This window comes from Arabidopsis thaliana, chromosome 5 (assembly GCF_000001735.4).
Source record: "Arabidopsis thaliana chromosome 5, partial sequence".
Taxonomy (NCBI): domain Eukaryota; kingdom Viridiplantae; phylum Streptophyta; class Magnoliopsida; order Brassicales; family Brassicaceae; genus Arabidopsis; species Arabidopsis thaliana.
The window spans coordinates 3,483,584-3,501,557 of record NC_003076.8 but is presented as its reverse complement, the minus strand read 5'-3'; the positions used below and the strand labels follow the sequence as shown (position 1 = coordinate 3,501,557).

Sequence of the window (17,974 nt, the reverse complement as noted above, 5' to 3'; positions counted from 1 at the left end):
TTTTTGTAAATGTGTAACCGACGAAGCGGCAAATGAGAAGACCTTCAATGATAAATTTACTTATGTAATAAATTAGTTAGTTGACTACAATTATTTGGAAGGATAAAATTTAGGAGAAGTCCCCAACAAAAATCTAGTAATATAACTAAAAAAATGCCAATAATCATACTCGCAAACATACATAGCTGGTGGGTGGTTTTTCCAAATTATTATTGGTACGTAGTAATTGACTAAAATATATTCATAACCTCATGAAAGCGTATTACAACCACAAAATGAAACCAAACTTCGTTCATGTCTTTCAGCCAAAAAGATAAATTGCACAGAATTTTAAAATAACAAACGCAATAGAATAGGACAATCCTCTTTAGCCAAAGATACTTTGTGTCAGTTTTTTTTTGCTTTAAATTAATAATCGTAACTATTTCTAAAGTAAATTATTGTATTATTTTTTAGTTATTGATTAATCCGTAAGGCCACTAATACACGACATACGAGCTTTGGGGAAACTTCACTGCCTTGTTTGATTATATCAATGAATGGTATTTATTTGACGGTGAAAGTTATGTCATTGCTCTGTGGACCTTTTCAATACACAATAGGGAAGGAATTCATGGTTAAATAGTTTTATTTTTGCTAATATTATGCTATAATCGTTTTATTCTTTTTATCACTGAAAGTGATCCCACTGAGCAGAGTACAAACACTTACTTTGAGAAAAGTAGTCTCAGAACCGAGGCCGTAAAATTCCAAAAAAGCATAGTCTATGCATGGTGGTCATAAGATGACCCAAGGTAAATACAGAGACAAACACACAAGCAATTATAGAGATATTTATAAAGACCCATACTTAAACCCGGAACTTATAATTGATTCTCGAGAAATCAACTAACAGAGCAAAAAACAGAGTATAAATTATAATGCCAAGACCTGATTTGGTTAACGAATCACAGTGCACCTCCAGCTACACAGACATGAAAAGGCGGTCCACGACAGAAGATGGGTTCGTTTGGAGAAGCAGTTCCTGCTCGTGCTCTGAGTACATTGTTAGCGTCTTCAATTACAGCAGCTGCTACCATCGTGTACTCTCCTGGAACAAGGAAGAAGAGTGAGAAACAGTGTCTTGCTTCTTGCAGCGGCGCTACTTCCATTGAGATTCCACTAAGAGCACCTGACAAAAGTATAAGCCACCTTTTACATATCTCATTGTAATACACACGGCTATAATGGCAGCAAATATCTATGTTACACAAATATTTATTACTTAGTGACAGGAATCTTACCAGCCCAGAGGACAGTGGCATCAGCTCCTTCAGTGCAGTTCTGTCCAGCTACATCTCTGCAAGTAACACTTAGATTCAACTTGATAGCTTCGCTAGTGTTATTGCGGACCAGAACCTCCATAGGAGTGACTTCATGTGACAGAACAGATCCCTTTGAAAATGGGGACTCAGCCTTTGTCTCAGGATCCTTCTCCAGACCGTTTCTGACCAGTCTGAAACCAAATGTTAGCGGATCTGGGAGCAAAACATCCATCACAGTCGTCTGGAGAGCTGTCTGAATTGCATCCTTGATGTCCAGTTCTCCTGAGCTGTTCCTTCCTGATTGCCACCGAACTTTTATCTTAGAGATGAGATTCTTGATCAATGTGTTTATCTCAGCTTTCGTGTTCTTCTCTGAGAAGCTCGGATTTCTACTACTTGAAGGGCTACCAGGTGGAGGGTCCTTTGTGAAGAATGAACCATCAAGAACCGGTAGCTTAAAATGCTCCAATGGAATCAGTACCCTAGCAGAATAGTCCCGGTCGATTCTTGTTTTCGGGTATTCATACTCTGGAGAATCTTGTACTGGTGAAGAATCATCTTCCTTGGCAGAGTTTTCCAGCTGAACGAAGACGCTGATTTCAAAAACAACATCTGTTGGGTTAGATAACTCAAGTTCAAGAAACCGTAGTCCCCAGCTTCCCCTAAAGGGATTGATCTTGACAAGGCTGTCTGCATTGCTCTCTCTTTCAATGTCTTCATCCCGAAGGTTGTCACTCACATGTGCAGGGATTTCCATGGAAAGCAAACGAGCTTTCACAAACGACAAACCTTGCAAAACACAAATTTGTAAGGGAACAACAAGCCGTCTGCCCGGTGGCACGATAGATTCTTTTTCTTGGGAATCCCCATTGTTAGACAATGGCCCTGCAAAAATATGAATACAAAAATGCTTTTAGTAATTAGTCATCGTGAGGATACATGAAGCACTGAAAAAGTAAGATACATAGAAACATACGTCAAGGAAGAAATGAATACCTGCGTAGTGAATAAGCAATGATGGACTGGTTCCGTCTTTTGGTCTTCCTGTGTTACCCGCAGCATTCCTGCCACTGCTCATAGTATTGTCAGAATCAGTTGGACCCACATGCCAAGCTTTTAAAGTCACAGGCAGAGTCACTTGTGCCCCAGGTTTCAAGGGAAGAGCAGACTGTAAAGCTTCATCTGCGATCGAGATAACAGCATCCTGATTCTTTCCAGAGAGCGAGACATGTGCCTGTACTATTGGAACTGTGCCAGCATTTGCAAAATTTATACACACCTCCCGAATTTCACCTTCATACAGAATAATTGCACCATCACCACCCACAACATTAGCCACAAGGAGGGGCAATGGAGGAGCAACTGATATGTTAGGAACAAATACATGTCGTAGCTTTGCAGATCCGCAGGATCTGAAAGGGTCAGAAAATACAAGTCCTTGTGCTGCTCCAAGAAGCAGATTGTCAACATCCCTGAACACATGTTCAGTGATTACACCAAAGCAGTGAACTGTGCAGCCTGGAATTGTCACTGGTCCTACAGCTGTTGGAATACCAGATAATGTGATCACTTTTGCAGAGTTAGGGGGAATGTCCACACTGACAGGAAACGCATCAAAGTTACTCGAGTGAGCTGAGAGATAAATACTATCAATCCGCAAATCGAAGCAACAAGGATTTGCTAACTCCACTAAGACCTGAACTGGTTCACCGACCACCCAAATCAATTCCTGCTTGCTACTTTCGTTGGCATCTCCTTTGCTGAAAGGAGTGTAAATAAATGGCCCAGAAGGAGCAGAGCCTGTCCACCAATCTTCTCTTGCTGGATTGCGTTTTACGATGTCCACTTGGGAGGAATGGAGTGGGAAAGAGAATAGCCTGAAATTTCATTAAAATAATCATGCTTAGAAGAACCATTAAAATTTGCCAAAACATACACAGTTTTGCCAGAGTCAGCTAAGAACCAAACATGGAACACATTCCTGAAAATAAACACATATTGGGCATATATGAAGCCCAAGAGATGGATTAAAAGAGATTATTACTTATTTTTCTGATCTCGTTGCTCTACTTAGAGTGCTAGGAAATATAACATGACCAAGTTAGGTTGTTTCATGATGGTGAGAGTGCACAAGCAAAACATCTCTGAGAGCAAAAAGGTTGACTGCTGATAAACATACCTTACAAAAGGCAAGGCAGGGTCAGCACAGCGAGTTCCAGAAGGTAATCTATCCGCTGAATTTGCAAGGGAATTAGCAAGTCCATTTTGACCTGAAGGTGTAATTAGAGGATAATGCCACCTCAGAAGCCTAGCTGCAGCACTCCATGCAGCTAAGGGATCTCCAGCACGAACAGCAGAGAGGAGTATCTCCCTAAGCACAACCATCTGCAAAGTGCTCCAATGGGACTCGAACAGGGAGACAATGGAATGATGATGCATTTTCCCAGCGTCAGGTAGGCGCCCAGTTTCCTTTACCAACAAACACAAGAGAAGATACAATATATTATCAAAGTATGATACATGGATAAATACCAAGATAGTGAAAAGTGATGATAACAAAAAAAACTCCAGAAAACCATGCTCAATCAAACACAAGAGAGGAAAAATAATGCCTATGCTGGCAAACTCACATTGTTAACCGACACTTTTGACATGGATGCCCTACTTTGAATTCTGTATGCATCAGTTGTCATAGAGAGAACTTGCATGGCACTGATAGCAGCCAATCGATTGTCTTGCTGCAAATACAATTGGGCGACCTGCCTACAGAAGAAGGCTGCTTTCCGTTGATAACCAAGGGCTCCAAATAAACGCGCTACTTCAACATATAATATGAGCCTATCACTGGCATCAATTAAAGACTTTGCACCATCAGCTGCATTTGTTAATAGCTCTACTACTTCCTTAGCCAGTTCCCTCCTGCACAACACATAAAATGACATTGTAAGAATGATTAAGATCAAAGATACCAAGAAAAAAATGAGGATGCAACCAGAAGGTTAAAAAAACATAAAAGCTGCCACAACCAGAGAGTATCATTTCATACTAAACGGAAAACCCATGTATTTTAGCTTTTTCAAAACGTAATAATTATTCTTTTCCCAGCTAACATCACCATCAATCACAAAACATTAACATACAGCCATCCTCCACTAGGCCACTTAATACTTAATAGTAATCTCAATATATTGGTATTATAAGTTGAATGTTGCAGATAGTTTTAGAGGATCAAAGCCACACACACACAAGATCCCATGAGTTTATATTTAAATTTTAGTAGCGATATAGCTTCCTACTAGACAAAAATACCATAGCAACCTTAAACTTAAGCAGGAGACGGCAAGAAAGGAAACCACACCATGATAATTTAAAGAAATAGAGAGCATACAATGATACCTGCAAAGGAATCTGGCCAGCTTAAGGGTAGCTTCGAGTTCAAAGCTTAGGGGCGAAACTCTGCAAGGAAGAGAATTGATTGCTATTACTTAAGTTTATCGAAGAAGAAAGCCAAACAGGTTGGTAGAATTACCTCTGAGCAATTTCTTGAATAAATGACTTTCTGTAGTGCAAGATAACATTAGTGTATCGATATCTAACTTCATCTTCTAAAGCCACATCACGTTGACCCATCCGATCTACCTAATATTAAGAAAACGGAAAACTAAGATGATTGCAAACTTAATTAAAGAGGGACAGATGAGAGCAATTTCATAATCAGTGCACTTTCGATAAACAGCACATCACTATCCATGTTTTTGGACTATAATACTATTAAAAATGTAAGAACAATGCATTTAGAGATATATTTGCATAAAGCCTTACCAGTAAGGCACAAACACTGCCTTCCAAGGCACCGGCATACCAGAAGTAATCTCCAGTCAATCTGGCCAGTTCCAGAGCAGTAGAATAATGAGCATTGGCATCAACAGGTGAACCAGCCAACAAGGAATAGTCTCCTATAGTTTTTTGTGCACGTCCCAGCCTACGCTTTTTGGCCTTAATAACCTGCATTAAACAAAACTAGTGAGCCTAGAAGACTATGCTAATAAGTTATAAGCTTCCAGAGGAAGAAATGAAACGTAGACCAAATTATAGGACACCTAGACATAAACCTCCTCTGAGTTGAGACTAGCTTGGGAATCCAAAGGCGTCTTCAAAATTGTGCCAGCAGATTCTGCCTGAAGAACCCACTTCTCAAATTCCATTAACAGCGAAGCGGCAATGTCTTGCATCATTGTTTGTAAATGAAACTCCTGAGTTTGCTTGTCAGATGGAGGAAACAAAATCAAATTTTCACCCTTCTTGTCTCCATCTTCAAGCTGCAAAAGACAGTACATTGTTCAGTAAATCGTCAATCTAACGCATCCATAAGCAAGTAACTAAATCACTGGTACAAAAAATGGACATCACTATCAACTGTAGAGACAAATCAGAAAAAAGCTAGCTAGATCCATCGGCATCGAGCTAAGAATGCCATAGCAGATAAGAAGCATGGAAACTAATATACTTACTTGCGAATCGCCAGGGGAGAAAGCGAAGCAGCGCCGGACAAGAGCCGAGGAATAACTCTTACAAGCGACATTGAATTTTTCAGTGACAGAATCAAGATCAGGGGACGAGGGACAGTGGCAAAGGCCGATCACGGCGAGCATCTTCCGATTAGACTGAAAATCCTCCCAAGGACTCGGAGGAGAACCACCAAGCACAAATTTGAACCGGAGAGAGCCGGAATCCCACGGCTGATTCGTGAATGGAGATTTCTGATGTTCAGTGTAGAAAGAGCTAATAGCTGAGAGCGCGATCGTGTGATGACGGAGCAGCATCGAGTGGTAGTCCCGGAGAAGCGTCGGCGGAATAGTGCCGATCGGAAGGACGGCGATCCGAATGATCGACAAAGTCTCGATACTGACGTCAGGTTCCATGGCGAGATCAGAGAAGGAGAGTGAGGATCTTTCGGTGAGCGTGAGTGCACCGGATCTGAAGGAGACGAAAACGAGAAAGTGTTGAGAGAGAGAACGTGGTCTGTTTGGGTACAGGTATTAAACTATTCTTAGTTAGAATTAGACTATCCGGGGTTAAACTCTATTCATATAACCAAACGATATGGTTAAATTCGCGATTATTAATACTCTCACTGTGAACGAAACTTGGGCGAAATTGAAAAGTTTTGGCGTTATGGAATCGTCCATTGAAGGGAGCTCCGAGTCAACTACTGTCACTACTTCTCCTTCGCGTCGTGTACGAGAACTTTTAGCTTTGTGTTTCAGTGTAAGCTTTCTCTCTTCTTCTTCTCCTCGTTTCGGGTTTGTGTAATTTGTTTTCTGGGTGGAATTTCTAGATGCTTTGAGATCGATGAATACTTAGCTGTTTCGTGATTTTTGGAGCTCGAATGAAAAATTCGCCGCTAATTTTGTGATTTTTCAGTCAGTTGAAGAAGCCGGAGGATTTCAAGACTTTGAGAGTTTTGTGACAGAACTTGTCAGCTGTTTGGATTCTTTGTATGAGAACGTAGCTTTGGATGCTAACAATGAACTGGAGAACGATGTTATTGAAGAAGTATTAGATGAAATTTTGAAAGTTTTATCATCTCCTCAAATGGATCAGGTACTTTTCAGTTTTCGAATCGCTTTCAAAGCCAAACGGAAGGATTTTGTTTAGAGAACCAAGCTTATGATTTTGTTCCCCGATTCATTTTATTACAGGATGTTATAGATGCACTGTCATTTCACTTGCCAAAAGTAACTTCCAAGTTTGCAGACATATCAAGCAGATGTTTACAGTTAGTTGAGGAAATCGTTGATCGGTTTGTGGAAGCATGCAATCCACGGGATATGCTTTCAATTCTTTGTGAGGTAATTGATCTGGAATTTCTTTTTCCTTCTTGGTATTTGGCATAAGAAGATTACAAGTTCTTTTTGATCACCTTATGACTCTGAACCAGGCACTCGATGCTGCACGGTGCTATCATTCAGCCTCCACTTGTTCTACTCCTTTATTGCATGGGCTCTCTAAAGGTACCAGTTGAAGATTTCTCGTTTTCAAGATATTTATAGACTCCTCTCATGAAAGTGAATTTTAGCCTGGCACCTGCAGTTTTAGTAATACTCTTGCTTTGATTGTACACAAGTATGAATATCCTAAAATTTATAGACTTCTCTCATGAAAGTGAATTTTAGCTTGGCACCTGCAATTTTAGTAATACTCTTGCTTTGATTGTACTTAAGTATGAATATCTTAAAGTTTGTGTTTGAATCCCTAACTAGTTTTGTTACTGAAGATATTAATTTAGTCTTCGTGAACTGAAGCAGTAAAAAGTTATTCAAATTTCCTGGTTTCAGTATTTATTTTGATCCAGAGGCGTCACTACGAGCAATTAAAGGTTGCAGTTCCAATTGTCCTGAACGTTTTGAAGGACATTTCATTGGAAACAGACGTGCAAGTTGAAGATTTATTTGATAAGGCTCTAGGCATTGCCTCTTCAATTCGAGACGTTTCTTCAAAACTGGTCTGTAAGTTTGATAAATTGGCAATTAGGATTCCCTAAATCACTACCCAAAGTGTAAATTCTCTAATTTGAATATTCGTTTTGCCTGATTTGATCTCTTTTCTTTGTTTTACAGAATAACGAAGAAGAAGCAAAAGTCCGTTGTCTACTTTGTCTCTATGTGATACAGATAACGGTTTGTACTTGATTCCAACTTTGTTTCGATATCATGGAACTTTTCTGACTTTTCTCTTTTATTATGAGCATATAGATTTTCTTCAATACCTTAGATTTGGTCTGGTTTTGCAGGCTATTATTTCAGTTAGCATCAGAGACAAAGCGGCCTCTTGTATTCCTCTGGTGATTCAGTTAGAACCGTTCTTGACATCCTGTGGTTTAACACATCTTGGTTTAATCACGGGGAATGACACTGAAAAATTAATGAGCACGGTTGCTGGAGGTTACTCTCAATACTCAAAAACACTTCTTCCTGATTTCTCAATAACACGCATCTGTTCTCGTATCACATGTCTCATGGTTGTAAAATGAACAGATGATGATGAGTTTATCACCTCTTTCCCTGACATCAGCTTGGGTGCATCGCTTTTATTCATCTGTGCAAAGATCTCCCATGAGGTTGCAGAGGCGGCTAATGCGGTTTTAGGAAGTGTTGTTGATGAGCTTCAAAACAATCCAGTGAAAAGGTGGCAAGCTTATGGGATGTTGAAATATATACTTTCCTCTGGAGATCTGCTCTGGGAATTCAAAAGACATGCTATCGAGTTCTTGCTTGACATAACAAAAGGAGTTACTTCATCTCAATGCAATGATGAGCAAATAGATTGTTCGGACTACACGCCTGGCATCTACGCTACTTTACAGGTGTAATATTCTTCTCCTTAATCTTTACACCATTCAGGTTTACCAATTACTAGCGCTCCAAGTGTCTCGTTTCTTTCAACCAGGCTGTTACATTACTGATCATGTATGCGCCAGACGCAGATCTGAGGAAAAAGACATTTGAGGCACTGAAGAGGGTAAATAAACCTTGACTTAATCAAAATTTGGATAACTGATTTTGAGTGACGCAGAATTGATACTATATGAAGCATGAATCCACAAAAAAAGAACGAACAACACAAACTTTTGAATGGCTTTTGTTTCCTCAAAATTCTGATTCTTTAGATCTATACTCGTTATTGATGTTTTTACACAGAAATGATGGTTTAACCAATTCAGATGATTTGACTTGTGCTGATTATATTTTATAAGTAGAAGAGGTATCAGCCAACTTTGACACAGAATGACTACCCTCAGTCCATATGCCTTGCTTTTCTTTCTTTTCATATACTTTTTTAAAAACATATCTTCTTCATTCAGAAATTTAGTTATCTATTGGGCTTGGTTAAAGTTTAAACAGAGATGATTAATAATCTCGTCTTACAATCTTACTTTTGTGCTGTTTGATTAGGTTCTTTCTGATATCCCAGCTCCTCATAGGTTTGACGTTTTAAGAGCCCTTGTCACAAATTCCCGGTCTCCTTCAATGGTTAGTATATTTGTATCCCACTGAGCTTTATGAATAGTAAATGCCATCATGGTCACCTTTGGCGTTGACCATTCATAAACTGCATAGTTTAATGTCTTCAGTAGTCATACTGAGATAATATTTTTAAACATTTGGTTCCAAAAGAGAAAGGTATCCCATTTCAACTAATATCTTTTGCTAAATCAACCAGACAGCAATCCTTCTGGGTCTAGTTAAAGACAGCATGAGCAAAAGCAGTTTGCAAGATACAGATTGTGCGGCTGTTGATACGCATGTTATTGAGCTAGTGGAGTTGGTCTTAAGGCCTCCACAGGGAGGTCCTCCACTCCTTCCGGACCAGAGTGATGCGGTGATCTTTTCTTTTCCTATATCAATTCTTTAAAAGTATGTTTTGTTTCTCTTTTCATGTGCATACTATAAGCCCTTTAGGCAATGCAATGATATGGGTTAAGGTAAATGCTTAAAAGGACAAACATTACATACATACCGAGAAATAGAGAAAATGCCCCTTTCTGTGCAAATGAGAGTAGCTTGCTTTTCTCGCTAATTAAGGAATTTTATGATGTTGCATTGTTTTCTAACTTGTCGTAAGGAAAACTGCGATAACAAAAGACCCCAGAATTTTCACTATTTATAAGAATCAGAGGGTCAGAACGAAAATAAGGAGAAACATGGTTGTGTTTGAAGATCGATTATTTAACCACATTTGTGTAACAAAAGTCTTTGTGTGATGTTTGTGCAGATCCTGGCGGCACTTAACCTCTACAGGTTTGCACTGTTATTTGAATCGAGAGGTAAAAAGTCGTATACCCTCTAAAATGTTAAAATGTCAAGTTGAAAATGTACTTTGCTTTATCTCATTTCCTTCCAAGTAAATGGAGGAAATCTGACTATTTAAAATATTGCAAATTAGTAGGCAGTGCGGTTTTGTCATTTCATCTCTCTTGTTCTTGTGGTGTTTTTCTGACAAGACAAAGCTATAGAATGTGAAGCAGGTAAAGAGAGAAGCAAAGTCGGCAGTGATATTTTGTCAAAGAAGAATCTGGAGAAAGCGTATAAGGAATGGCTTCTGCCTCTTCGAACTCTTGTGAGCTGCAGCATCGCTGAGAACCTCAAGGAGGATCATGGCCAAGAATCTTCACTCGACGATGTAGGGCTTCTGAACCCAATTGAATTGGTTCTATATCGATGCATCGAGCTCGTGGAAGAAAAGTTGAAAAGTCATTAGTCAAAAAAATAGTGAGAACTTCAATTGTAGGCTCATTGTTAGTTACAAAAAAAATTTGTTTGATATTTTCCTGCAACTTTGGTTATTCCAACTTGAGTCGTGGCACTTTGCTTGACCTATATTCATATTGATAAGTGATAACCCATTCACTTGTGAACCTGCTCCTGCTTCTACTTTCTTTCCAACTTTCATTTTTGCAAAAGAGTGTTGTGTTGTGTATTGCCAAGACCACAAGCCAAAGATTTCTATTTAGCAGGCTCAGTGATTGGTTTGGCTTAGGATCAGCCAATCATAATACTTGCATACAAAGTCTTGATCACCAAAGCGTGTTTTTTGGCTTATAGAATCTTTCAAAAGTAACTCAGACAAGTGTTTATCAGCTGGTGATCATGACTTGATCATAATACTTGCATACAAAGTCTTGGTTCACCTAATTAAGTTCCTACGCTTATGTCGACCCAATGGCTGGAGAAGGGAGCTATAAGCATCCGCAGAGCTGATAGTTATGTAGACTACTCACAGCACCACACGTTCAAGGTCCCTTACTATTTTCCACCTCAATCTTAAGCCGTTTAATTCAACGGCATTTTCTGTAACTTCAATTCTACACAATTCTTAAATCTTTCACCTACAAATGTTTCAAGTACTGAAGAAACACATCTCGTATTTAAGATTCTGTAATTTAATTTGAAATGAAAAGACTAAAGAACATGATTTCTGGTAGATACTTCAGGACAAATCAATATGCATAATTAGAAAGATAATAGCTAATAGTGGCCTTTCTTGGGTGTTGGAAGAAAATATATTTTAATGTCTCGAGACAAACCCATTGGTCACCTAACATGTGATAGTAGTTTCTTAAAATTTGAATTATAGTTACATATCAACTAACTATCTAATCTATAGTTTCATAACATGAAATATTTCAGTTCATGCATATGTATTTCAGAATGGACCACCCAACCTTATCCATATTCGAATTCTTTTTACCTGAACAGAATTCATTCAATACCTAATAGATTTAATTATAGTAAAAAAAAGCAATACATAATTTGCTAAATGGATTGATAAAACAGAAATGAAGTCGTCATGTTGAATATAAAGTCAAGCGTTGCTAATCCCTATATAATATGATCTAACCGCAGTAATTAGACGGAGCTTGTTAAGTTCATGGTCTACACATCGATGGTTCGTGTTTGCCCCAGTCATATCCTGCTAGTTTAAAAAGTGTGGAAAAACATATAAACCAGCTTTTTTAGATTCTATAACAAAAAGTCTTTTTTTCTTTTCTCTTACTTTTTTTACTTTAAAATTTTGGATGGAGAACTTAGAAAGTCAAGTCTAAAGTATCCCTACACTTTTTCTTAGACTTAAATTTTTGGTTTATCAATGTTTAAAATTTAGATTCTATAAATTTAGATTCTATAAATCTACTTTCATTTTGAAAAACAAAGATGTAAATTTTTGGTTTATCAATGTTTATGAACCAGAGATTTTATTGTATGATACCTGTTTAAATTGAACTAACGTGAACTAATTCTACCAGAAGATTTACATAAGAGACATAATTAAAAAAACATATTTAACCTTATCACAATATTGATTGACATATGTATACATCCATGGCATGTAAATATTTTGTCGACCCATACATTAATATTGATATGATATATTTCCCTTAATACCGAAATTATATTCCCTATCCGGAGGAAATTTCCGATATTCTTTATGGTAACTGCTCCACCTCAAGTATTTCGTCTGAATCCTCTCTGTCTCTTTCTTTTTACCATTTCTTGCTCAGAGCTCTCTTCAACAATGGTTAAATAGTAAAGTGAATATTTTTCTCAAATCTCTCTTTCTCTTTCAAAAACACATTCTTGGTCTTTCTTGAATTACTCAGAATTTTCTTCTCTCTTCTTCTCTAAAAAACCCAAATTCAAAAATCTGTCTAAATCTTCCCAACTCTTGGTGGGGTTCTTGAAAGTAAAAAACTTTGTTGAAAAAAAGAAATGAAGCAAATTGTTATAACAGCTCTTGTTTTACTACAAGCTTATGTTCTTCATCAATCCACATGTGTTATGTCCCTTACTACACAAGAATCTCCTTCTCCTCAACCTTCTGCTTTCACTCCCGCCTTATCTCCTGGTAAATTGCTTCAATTTTAGGGTTACTTGTTCACTTCCGCATGTTACTTCGGTATGAAAATTAAAGAAATTTAGAAGATGAAGAAGAAACAAATTCTGGTTACTCTTGCTGGTTGTCACATGTGCATTTAATGATTATGATGTTTTTTGTTCGTTATTATAGCTTGCATCTTTTTGGTAGAAAAGTTTGAAAAGGTTTTAGCTTTGTGGGGATTTTGTCTTCTGGGTCACAAGAAATTTTCTGTGTAGTCACTCTTTTCATGTCCTTCATTGTAACCGCTTATATCACTTGCCGTAAAGTTCCAACCTTTCACTCACATTTTCGATTTGTTTTTAAGAAAAAGAGACCATTTTCCTTCGTAAAATTCAATGTAATTATTTCTTGAATCTGAATTTGTTTTGGAGGTCGGCCAAATTTTCTTGAACCTGAAACGATAGGAAAAGCTAATGCTTTTGGTTGATTGTTCAGATTATCAACAGAGAGAGAAGGAATTGCATAAACAAGAGAGTAACAACATGAGACTGGTTATTTCACTAGCAGCTACATTTTCCTTAGTTGGTATAATCTTACTTTGCTCTCTGCTTTATTGGTTTTGCCATAGGAGAAGAAACCTCAAGAGCTCAGGTAAATTCTCTTAGTCACATCTCGTTTTCACGTTTTTATGGCCTTAATCTTGAAATTCATGATGAATTCGATAAAGCTGAGAAAGTGACTCTCAATGTGTCAATTTGGGTTTTGAAGGTTGTGGGTGTAGTGGAATCACATTCTTGAATCGGTTTAGTCGCTCAAAAACATTAGACAAGAGAACTACAAAGCAGGGAACAGTGTCATTGATCGATTACAATATACTAGAAGAAGGAACTAGTGGTTTCAAGGAGAGTAACATTTTGGGTCAAGGTGGATTTGGATGTGTATATTCTGCCACATTAGAGAACAACATTTCAGCTGCGGTTAAGAAGCTAGACTGTGCCAATGAAGATGCAGCAAAGGAATTTAAGGTGCTATACCAATCTTTCTTTTTATGATAACTCTTCCATGTTTTCATCTTCCTGAGTTTGTTATATTCTCTGGGGTTTGCAGAGTGAGGTTGAGATATTGAGTAAGCTCCAGCACCCGAATATAATATCCCTTTTGGGTTATAGCACGAATGATACTGCGAGATTCATTGTCTATGAGCTGATGCCAAACGTTTCTCTGGAATCTCATTTACACGGTACATAAACCTATTTACATATTCTTGTAAAAGTTGTGAACATGAGAGAAACTGAAACTTTTTGTTCAACTACTTGTTCTCAGGATCTTCTCAGGGTTCGGCGATCACATGGCCTATGAGGATGAAGATTGCTCTTGATGTAACAAGGTGAGCCTGTGACTTTTTCGTGTTTCAACTTGCAATAATTCACAATCTAGAGGACTAAAACAACTACTATTTTTGTGTTTGTTTCAAATTAGGGGATTAGAATATTTGCATGAACATTGTCATCCAGCAATCATTCACAGGGACTTGAAATCATCCAACATCTTATTAGATAGCAATTTCAATGCTAAGGTAAACAAATCAGTGATTAAAGTCATAATGTTTCAATATCATATTCCTTTGTTTTTTTTGTCTAAAGCTCTAGCTTTCTATGAAATGTAGATTTCAGATTTTGGTCTAGCTGTTGTTGATGGGCCAAAGAACAAGAACCATAAACTTTCCGGGACAGTTGGCTACGTTGCACCAGAGTATCTTCTCAACGGTAACACCCTGAAATAACAATCTGTCAAGTCTTACTTTAAAAAAAAATCATCCTTAAAGAAACTTGTTGTGTTTTTATGAGAAGCATTTCTTACTCATCACCATACTGCATGTGTTTGGTTCTATAGGCCAATTGACAGAAAAGAGCGACGTGTATGCTTTTGGAGTAGTGTTATTAGAGCTTTTACTCGGGAAAAAACCTGTGGAGAAACTAGCTCCCGGTGAATGCCAATCCATCATCACTTGGGTACATATATAATAAACTCATACTTATGTTTCTCTAAAACTCTTAGACTTGGAACCAACTTTGAATTGTGTTTTTTTATTCTTCTCAGGCAATGCCTTATCTCACTGATAGAACCAAGTTACCAAGCGTCATAGATCCTGCGATTAAAGATACGATGGACTTGAAACACCTTTACCAGGTACGTTTGAGAAGGATTTAGTTGATTGTGCAAAGTATATAGTTGGTTTTGATGAGATAGTATCAAGAGTTTTGATGCGAGCATGTGAATGTGTAGGTAGCGGCAGTGGCGATTTTGTGCGTGCAGCCAGAACCGAGTTATAGACCGTTGATTACAGACGTCTTGCATTCTCTTATACCTTTGGTTCCAATGGAACTTGGTGGAACCTTAAAAACCATCAAATGTGCTTCAATGGATCACTGTTAAACACCATAGAAAACCGGTGTTTTTTTTTATAGAAATTCGGTTTAATATTGACCGGTAGGTGGTTTTGATGTGTATATTGGGTTAGAAGTTGTAACCGGAACATTACAGTATCCTTTTGAAATGCTTACTTGCGCACTGTTGATGAACTCTTTTCTCATGTGATTTCTATTTACGAAAACAAATGAAAATTATTATAAGTTGTAAATGGTGACATTAGTAGTAGGTGTGGACAAGACACATAACTAACTGCGTCTCCAAGATGATCTAACCCTGGTTGCATAGTAAGTTGAACTATAAAAAAACATGAAACTTTGTAGATAAACTGACACATAGTAAAAACGAAGAACTGAGCAAAAATGTCTTAAAAGAAATCAGGTGGAAGCTAAGACGTTGGCAGATAAATATGGCGACCTGTAATCCTTCACCTCTAAGAGGCAAGTAGGTAACTGAATATAGCCTTGCAATAGAAGATCAACTTTCTCAACTAAGTTTTCTGGTACTGGAGTGATCACATATAATATTCCTCTCTCTGTGTCAATACCCCTCACGATTCCTACATTCAACATCCAAAACCAACTTCAATACATAATCATAAACCCATGTTCGATCACTGATTGCAATGGATAAATAGAAACTTACCAAGACCTACGCATGATGGCAAATCCTCAAACACCTCGGTGCTAATGCCCAAACCAACAATGGAAGCATTCAAACTATAATACACTTCAGAACTTGGGATCTAAAAAGAAGAGAACCCCATTATTGGCATCATCAATCATATGGATTAGAAAGATATGACCTTTATACTGTTTTCTTTTTACCTGACAATGGAGATGGTTGATTGTTAAACTCGATATTGGAACTTCATAAGGAATATGGGAAGCGAGTTCATGTGTTAGTTCTTTGATCGTGTTTACTTCTTTTCCTTTAAAGCATTGCCTAAAGTAGGCGATTATACGCATGTCCCTCATCAAACGAGCATCCTTATGTATTAAAATGCTGTACAAACAGGATACAAAAACTTGTAACTACTCGAACAAAGCGTATCGGTGAGATTATTCGATAACTAGCATTGTACAGGACTTACGATTGATTATATCTGTCTTGGTAAGCAGATTGGATCTCTATCAAATGAGCTGTCTCATCATCATTACCGTCTAACCAGAACAACCCAGCTGGTAGGTTCTTGTTGTAAGCAGAGATGTTAATTTTCACAACGTGGGAAGGGGAAACATATCTCAGCACGTCCACCAATAACTCATAGCCAATTCCTAAAGGTTGTGAATCATTTCTATTAGTGAAAGAAAAAATCTGTTCCTTTTGTTTTGAAAGGATAAAGAGAGTGAGTTACCTTTAACCCATCCTGGTGTATTAATGACAAGCGGCAATTCAGTTTTGTTCTCGCTAGACTTGCAGAAGTGTAGCTGATAGTAATCGAATAAGGTATATACATATCTTAAATATGCCTTTGGATCCCTCTTTGAAGAAACATCACCATAGAAGAAGCATCTGAATCATCAAACAAAAGAGAAAGGGGAATAAGTCGCTTAAATTCTTAACATCACAAAATTTGCTTGATCCAAACTAACCTCTCTGGTGTCTTTACACATGGAACTGTCCAATCCGATTCTACAAAGTAGAAAATATAACCAGAAACATAAGTGACTGAAACAGCATTATGAAAACAAGTTTTCGGAATGCAAACAACAAGAATCGTGAAAGCAATAAGTATGAGGGTTACCTAGAATTGATTTATCAACAATTGTGAGAGAAAGGAAACCAGGTGCAGTAAATTCAGGCTGGCCAACATCAGTATCCAAATAAGCAACCCTTTTGTATCTGTAAGAACCACAAAGGTCAATTGTCAGCAAAACTTATCGAAACAAAGCAACCATCATAAGCCACTTAAGAAAATTGCATCCATTCAAACTAAATCTGGTTCCATTCAAATTATAAGAAGTAGAAGGTCAAGACAGTTTTCCCCTGATCGGAAAAAAAAAAAAAAAAAAAAAAGACAGTTTTCCCCAATAATCAGACTCACGAACACTCATTAAAAGACCGGGAACAATAAAGAGAGGCTAACGGAAAGTAATAACCTTTGGAGAAGAACTTCAACAAGATTGCGTGAAAATGTGCTTTTGCCACTGTTTTTAGGGCCACAGACCAAAGCTATAACCGGTTGCAACGAACTGCAGGAAACAGAACTTGCTGCATTTGACCATTCCTCTGGTATGAAAGGCAATTTATTTTCTGCTTCAGACATTGCAGCCACACCTTATCTTTCTCTGAGAGAAATCATGTAAAAGAGTTCAATAAAAGACCATTTTATAAACAACCAACAAGTTCTTAACTGTGTTTTAACAAGGGTTTAAGCTAATGTACATAACAAAGAACAAAATTCATCTTTTTCTACCTAAAACACGAGTATTAGAGACTCTGCTCAAATTTGATGTATCTAAGCTCGATTCTACTAACCTAAAACATCACATCAAGCTCGATATGCCCCGATTAATCTAGGTAAAGTCTCTACGAGGTAAGACATCGTAATAGAGAATGAAGCTCAACGTAAACATACTTGTTAAATAACACGGAAAATGACGAAACTAGAAAACGGTCGGAAGAAAAAACTATAACCGGCGATTTTTGAGTCGTCGACCAGAGGAGAAGGTATCGAGCCGTCGGAGAAGCAGAGGGAACGATGAAAATTTAGGGATTTTAGTTTCTCCTAGTGCTTTCGAAACCGAACCGGAACTTAAACCACAATTAATAGAATTCGTTTCAAATAAAAACCGGTATGGTTAAACCCAGAACAAAGTGTTAGCGAACCGGAAAAAAAATAGGAATTACTCGAGAAC

At 37.7% G+C, this 17,974-nt stretch overlaps 4 protein-coding genes across 18 annotated transcripts; 2 read left to right on the top strand and 2 right to left on the bottom strand.

The window, feature by feature from the left end:
* Positions 1–612: 612 nt before the first annotated feature.
* Positions 613–6,363, bottom strand: TRS120. Its single transcript, NM_121142.3, has 10 exons — positions 5,816–6,363; positions 5,417–5,623; positions 5,127–5,309; positions 4,834–4,943; positions 4,701–4,760; positions 3,935–4,223; positions 3,484–3,773; positions 2,301–3,181; positions 1,284–2,189; positions 613–1,171 (listed from the first exon to the last, which is right to left on the bottom strand). Exons 1-10 carry the CDS (start codon positions 6,224–6,226, stop codon positions 948–950), a joined length of 3,561 nt encoding a protein of 1,186 aa, NP_196665.1. The 5' UTR covers positions 6,227–6,363; the 3' UTR covers positions 613–947.
* Positions 6,364–6,384: 21 nt separating this feature from the next.
* On the top strand, positions 6,385–10,770 carry ALF4 (aberrant root formation protein). Of its 9 annotated transcripts, none has more exons than NM_001161232.2 (13): positions 6,385–6,572; positions 6,729–6,908; positions 7,007–7,156; positions 7,246–7,318; positions 7,643–7,809; positions 7,925–7,984; positions 8,098–8,248; positions 8,342–8,670; positions 8,754–8,825; positions 9,260–9,337; positions 9,528–9,686; positions 10,080–10,131; positions 10,321–10,770. In NM_001161232.2, exons 1-13 carry the CDS (start codon positions 6,408–6,410, stop codon positions 10,563–10,565), a joined length of 1,881 nt encoding a protein of 626 aa, NP_001154704.2. In that variant the 5' UTR covers positions 6,385–6,407; the 3' UTR covers positions 10,566–10,770. The 9 variants fall into 9 exon arrangements, with proteins under 9 accessions (NP_001154704.2, NP_196664.4, NP_001332040.1 ...); NM_001343151.1 differs by having other exon boundaries at positions 6,423–6,572; positions 10,333–10,751; NM_121141.5 differs by lacking the exon at positions 8,754–8,825.
* Positions 10,771–12,241: 1,471 nt separating this feature from the next.
* AT5G11020 (Protein kinase superfamily protein) lies at positions 12,242–15,316 on the top strand (the record flags this gene model as incomplete). 4 transcript variants are annotated; one of them, NM_180475.3, is made up of 10 exons in its annotated part: positions 12,242–12,710; positions 13,179–13,334; positions 13,452–13,708; positions 13,791–13,923; positions 14,007–14,070; positions 14,163–14,259; positions 14,350–14,449; positions 14,577–14,695; positions 14,784–14,873; positions 14,970–15,316. In NM_180475.3, exons 1-10 carry the CDS (start codon positions 12,575–12,577, stop codon positions 15,117–15,119), a joined length of 1,302 nt encoding a protein of 433 aa, NP_850806.2. In that variant the 5' UTR covers positions 12,242–12,574. The 4 variants fall into 4 exon arrangements, with proteins under 4 accessions (NP_850806.2, NP_001330696.1, NP_001330697.1 ...); NM_001343146.1 differs by having other exon boundaries at positions 12,264–13,003; positions 14,970–15,119; NM_001343147.1 differs by lacking the exon at positions 12,242–12,710 and adding an exon at positions 12,893–13,080 and having other exon boundaries at positions 14,970–15,119.
* Positions 15,291–17,926, bottom strand: AT5G11010 (Pre-mRNA cleavage complex II protein family; the record flags this gene model as incomplete). Of its 4 annotated transcripts, none has more annotated exons than NM_001343144.1 (9): positions 17,595–17,926; positions 17,216–17,404; positions 16,861–16,958; positions 16,709–16,748; positions 16,471–16,628; positions 16,207–16,390; positions 15,941–16,118; positions 15,759–15,858; positions 15,291–15,672 (listed from the first exon to the last, which is right to left on the bottom strand). In NM_001343144.1, exons 2-9 carry the CDS (start codon positions 17,380–17,382, stop codon positions 15,491–15,493), a joined length of 1,107 nt encoding a protein of 368 aa, NP_001318534.1. In that variant the 5' UTR covers positions 17,383–17,404; positions 17,595–17,926. The 4 variants fall into 4 exon arrangements, with proteins under 4 accessions (NP_001318534.1, NP_850805.1, NP_568243.1 ...); NM_180474.2 differs by having other exon boundaries at positions 17,695–17,926; NM_121139.1 differs by having other exon boundaries at positions 15,295–15,858; positions 17,695–17,854.
* Positions 17,927–17,974: the final 48 nt, after the last annotated feature.

Coding starts and splice junctions, on each gene's coding strand:
- TRS120 (NM_121142.3), bottom strand. CDS start 6,226: ATGGAACCTGACGTCAGTATCGAGACTTTGTCGATCATTCGGATCGCC. Junction 3,774..3,934: donor CAAAAGTGTCGGTTAACAAT/GTGAGTTTGCCA, acceptor TTGTTGGTAAAG/GAAACTGGGCGCCTACCTGA. Junction 1,172..1,283: donor TGCCACTGTCCTCTGGGCTG/GTAAGATTCCTG, acceptor TACTTTTGTCAG/GTGCTCTTAGTGGAATCTCA.
- ALF4 (NM_001161232.2), top strand. CDS start 6,408: ATGGTTAAATTCGCGATTATTAATACTCTCACTGTGAACGAAACTTGG. Junction 6,909..7,006: donor CATCTCCTCAAATGGATCAG/GTACTTTTCAGT, acceptor ATTTTATTACAG/GATGTTATAGATGCACTGTC. Junction 7,810..7,924: donor GAGACGTTTCTTCAAAACTG/GTCTGTAAGTTT, acceptor TTTGTTTTACAG/AATAACGAAGAAGAAGCAAA.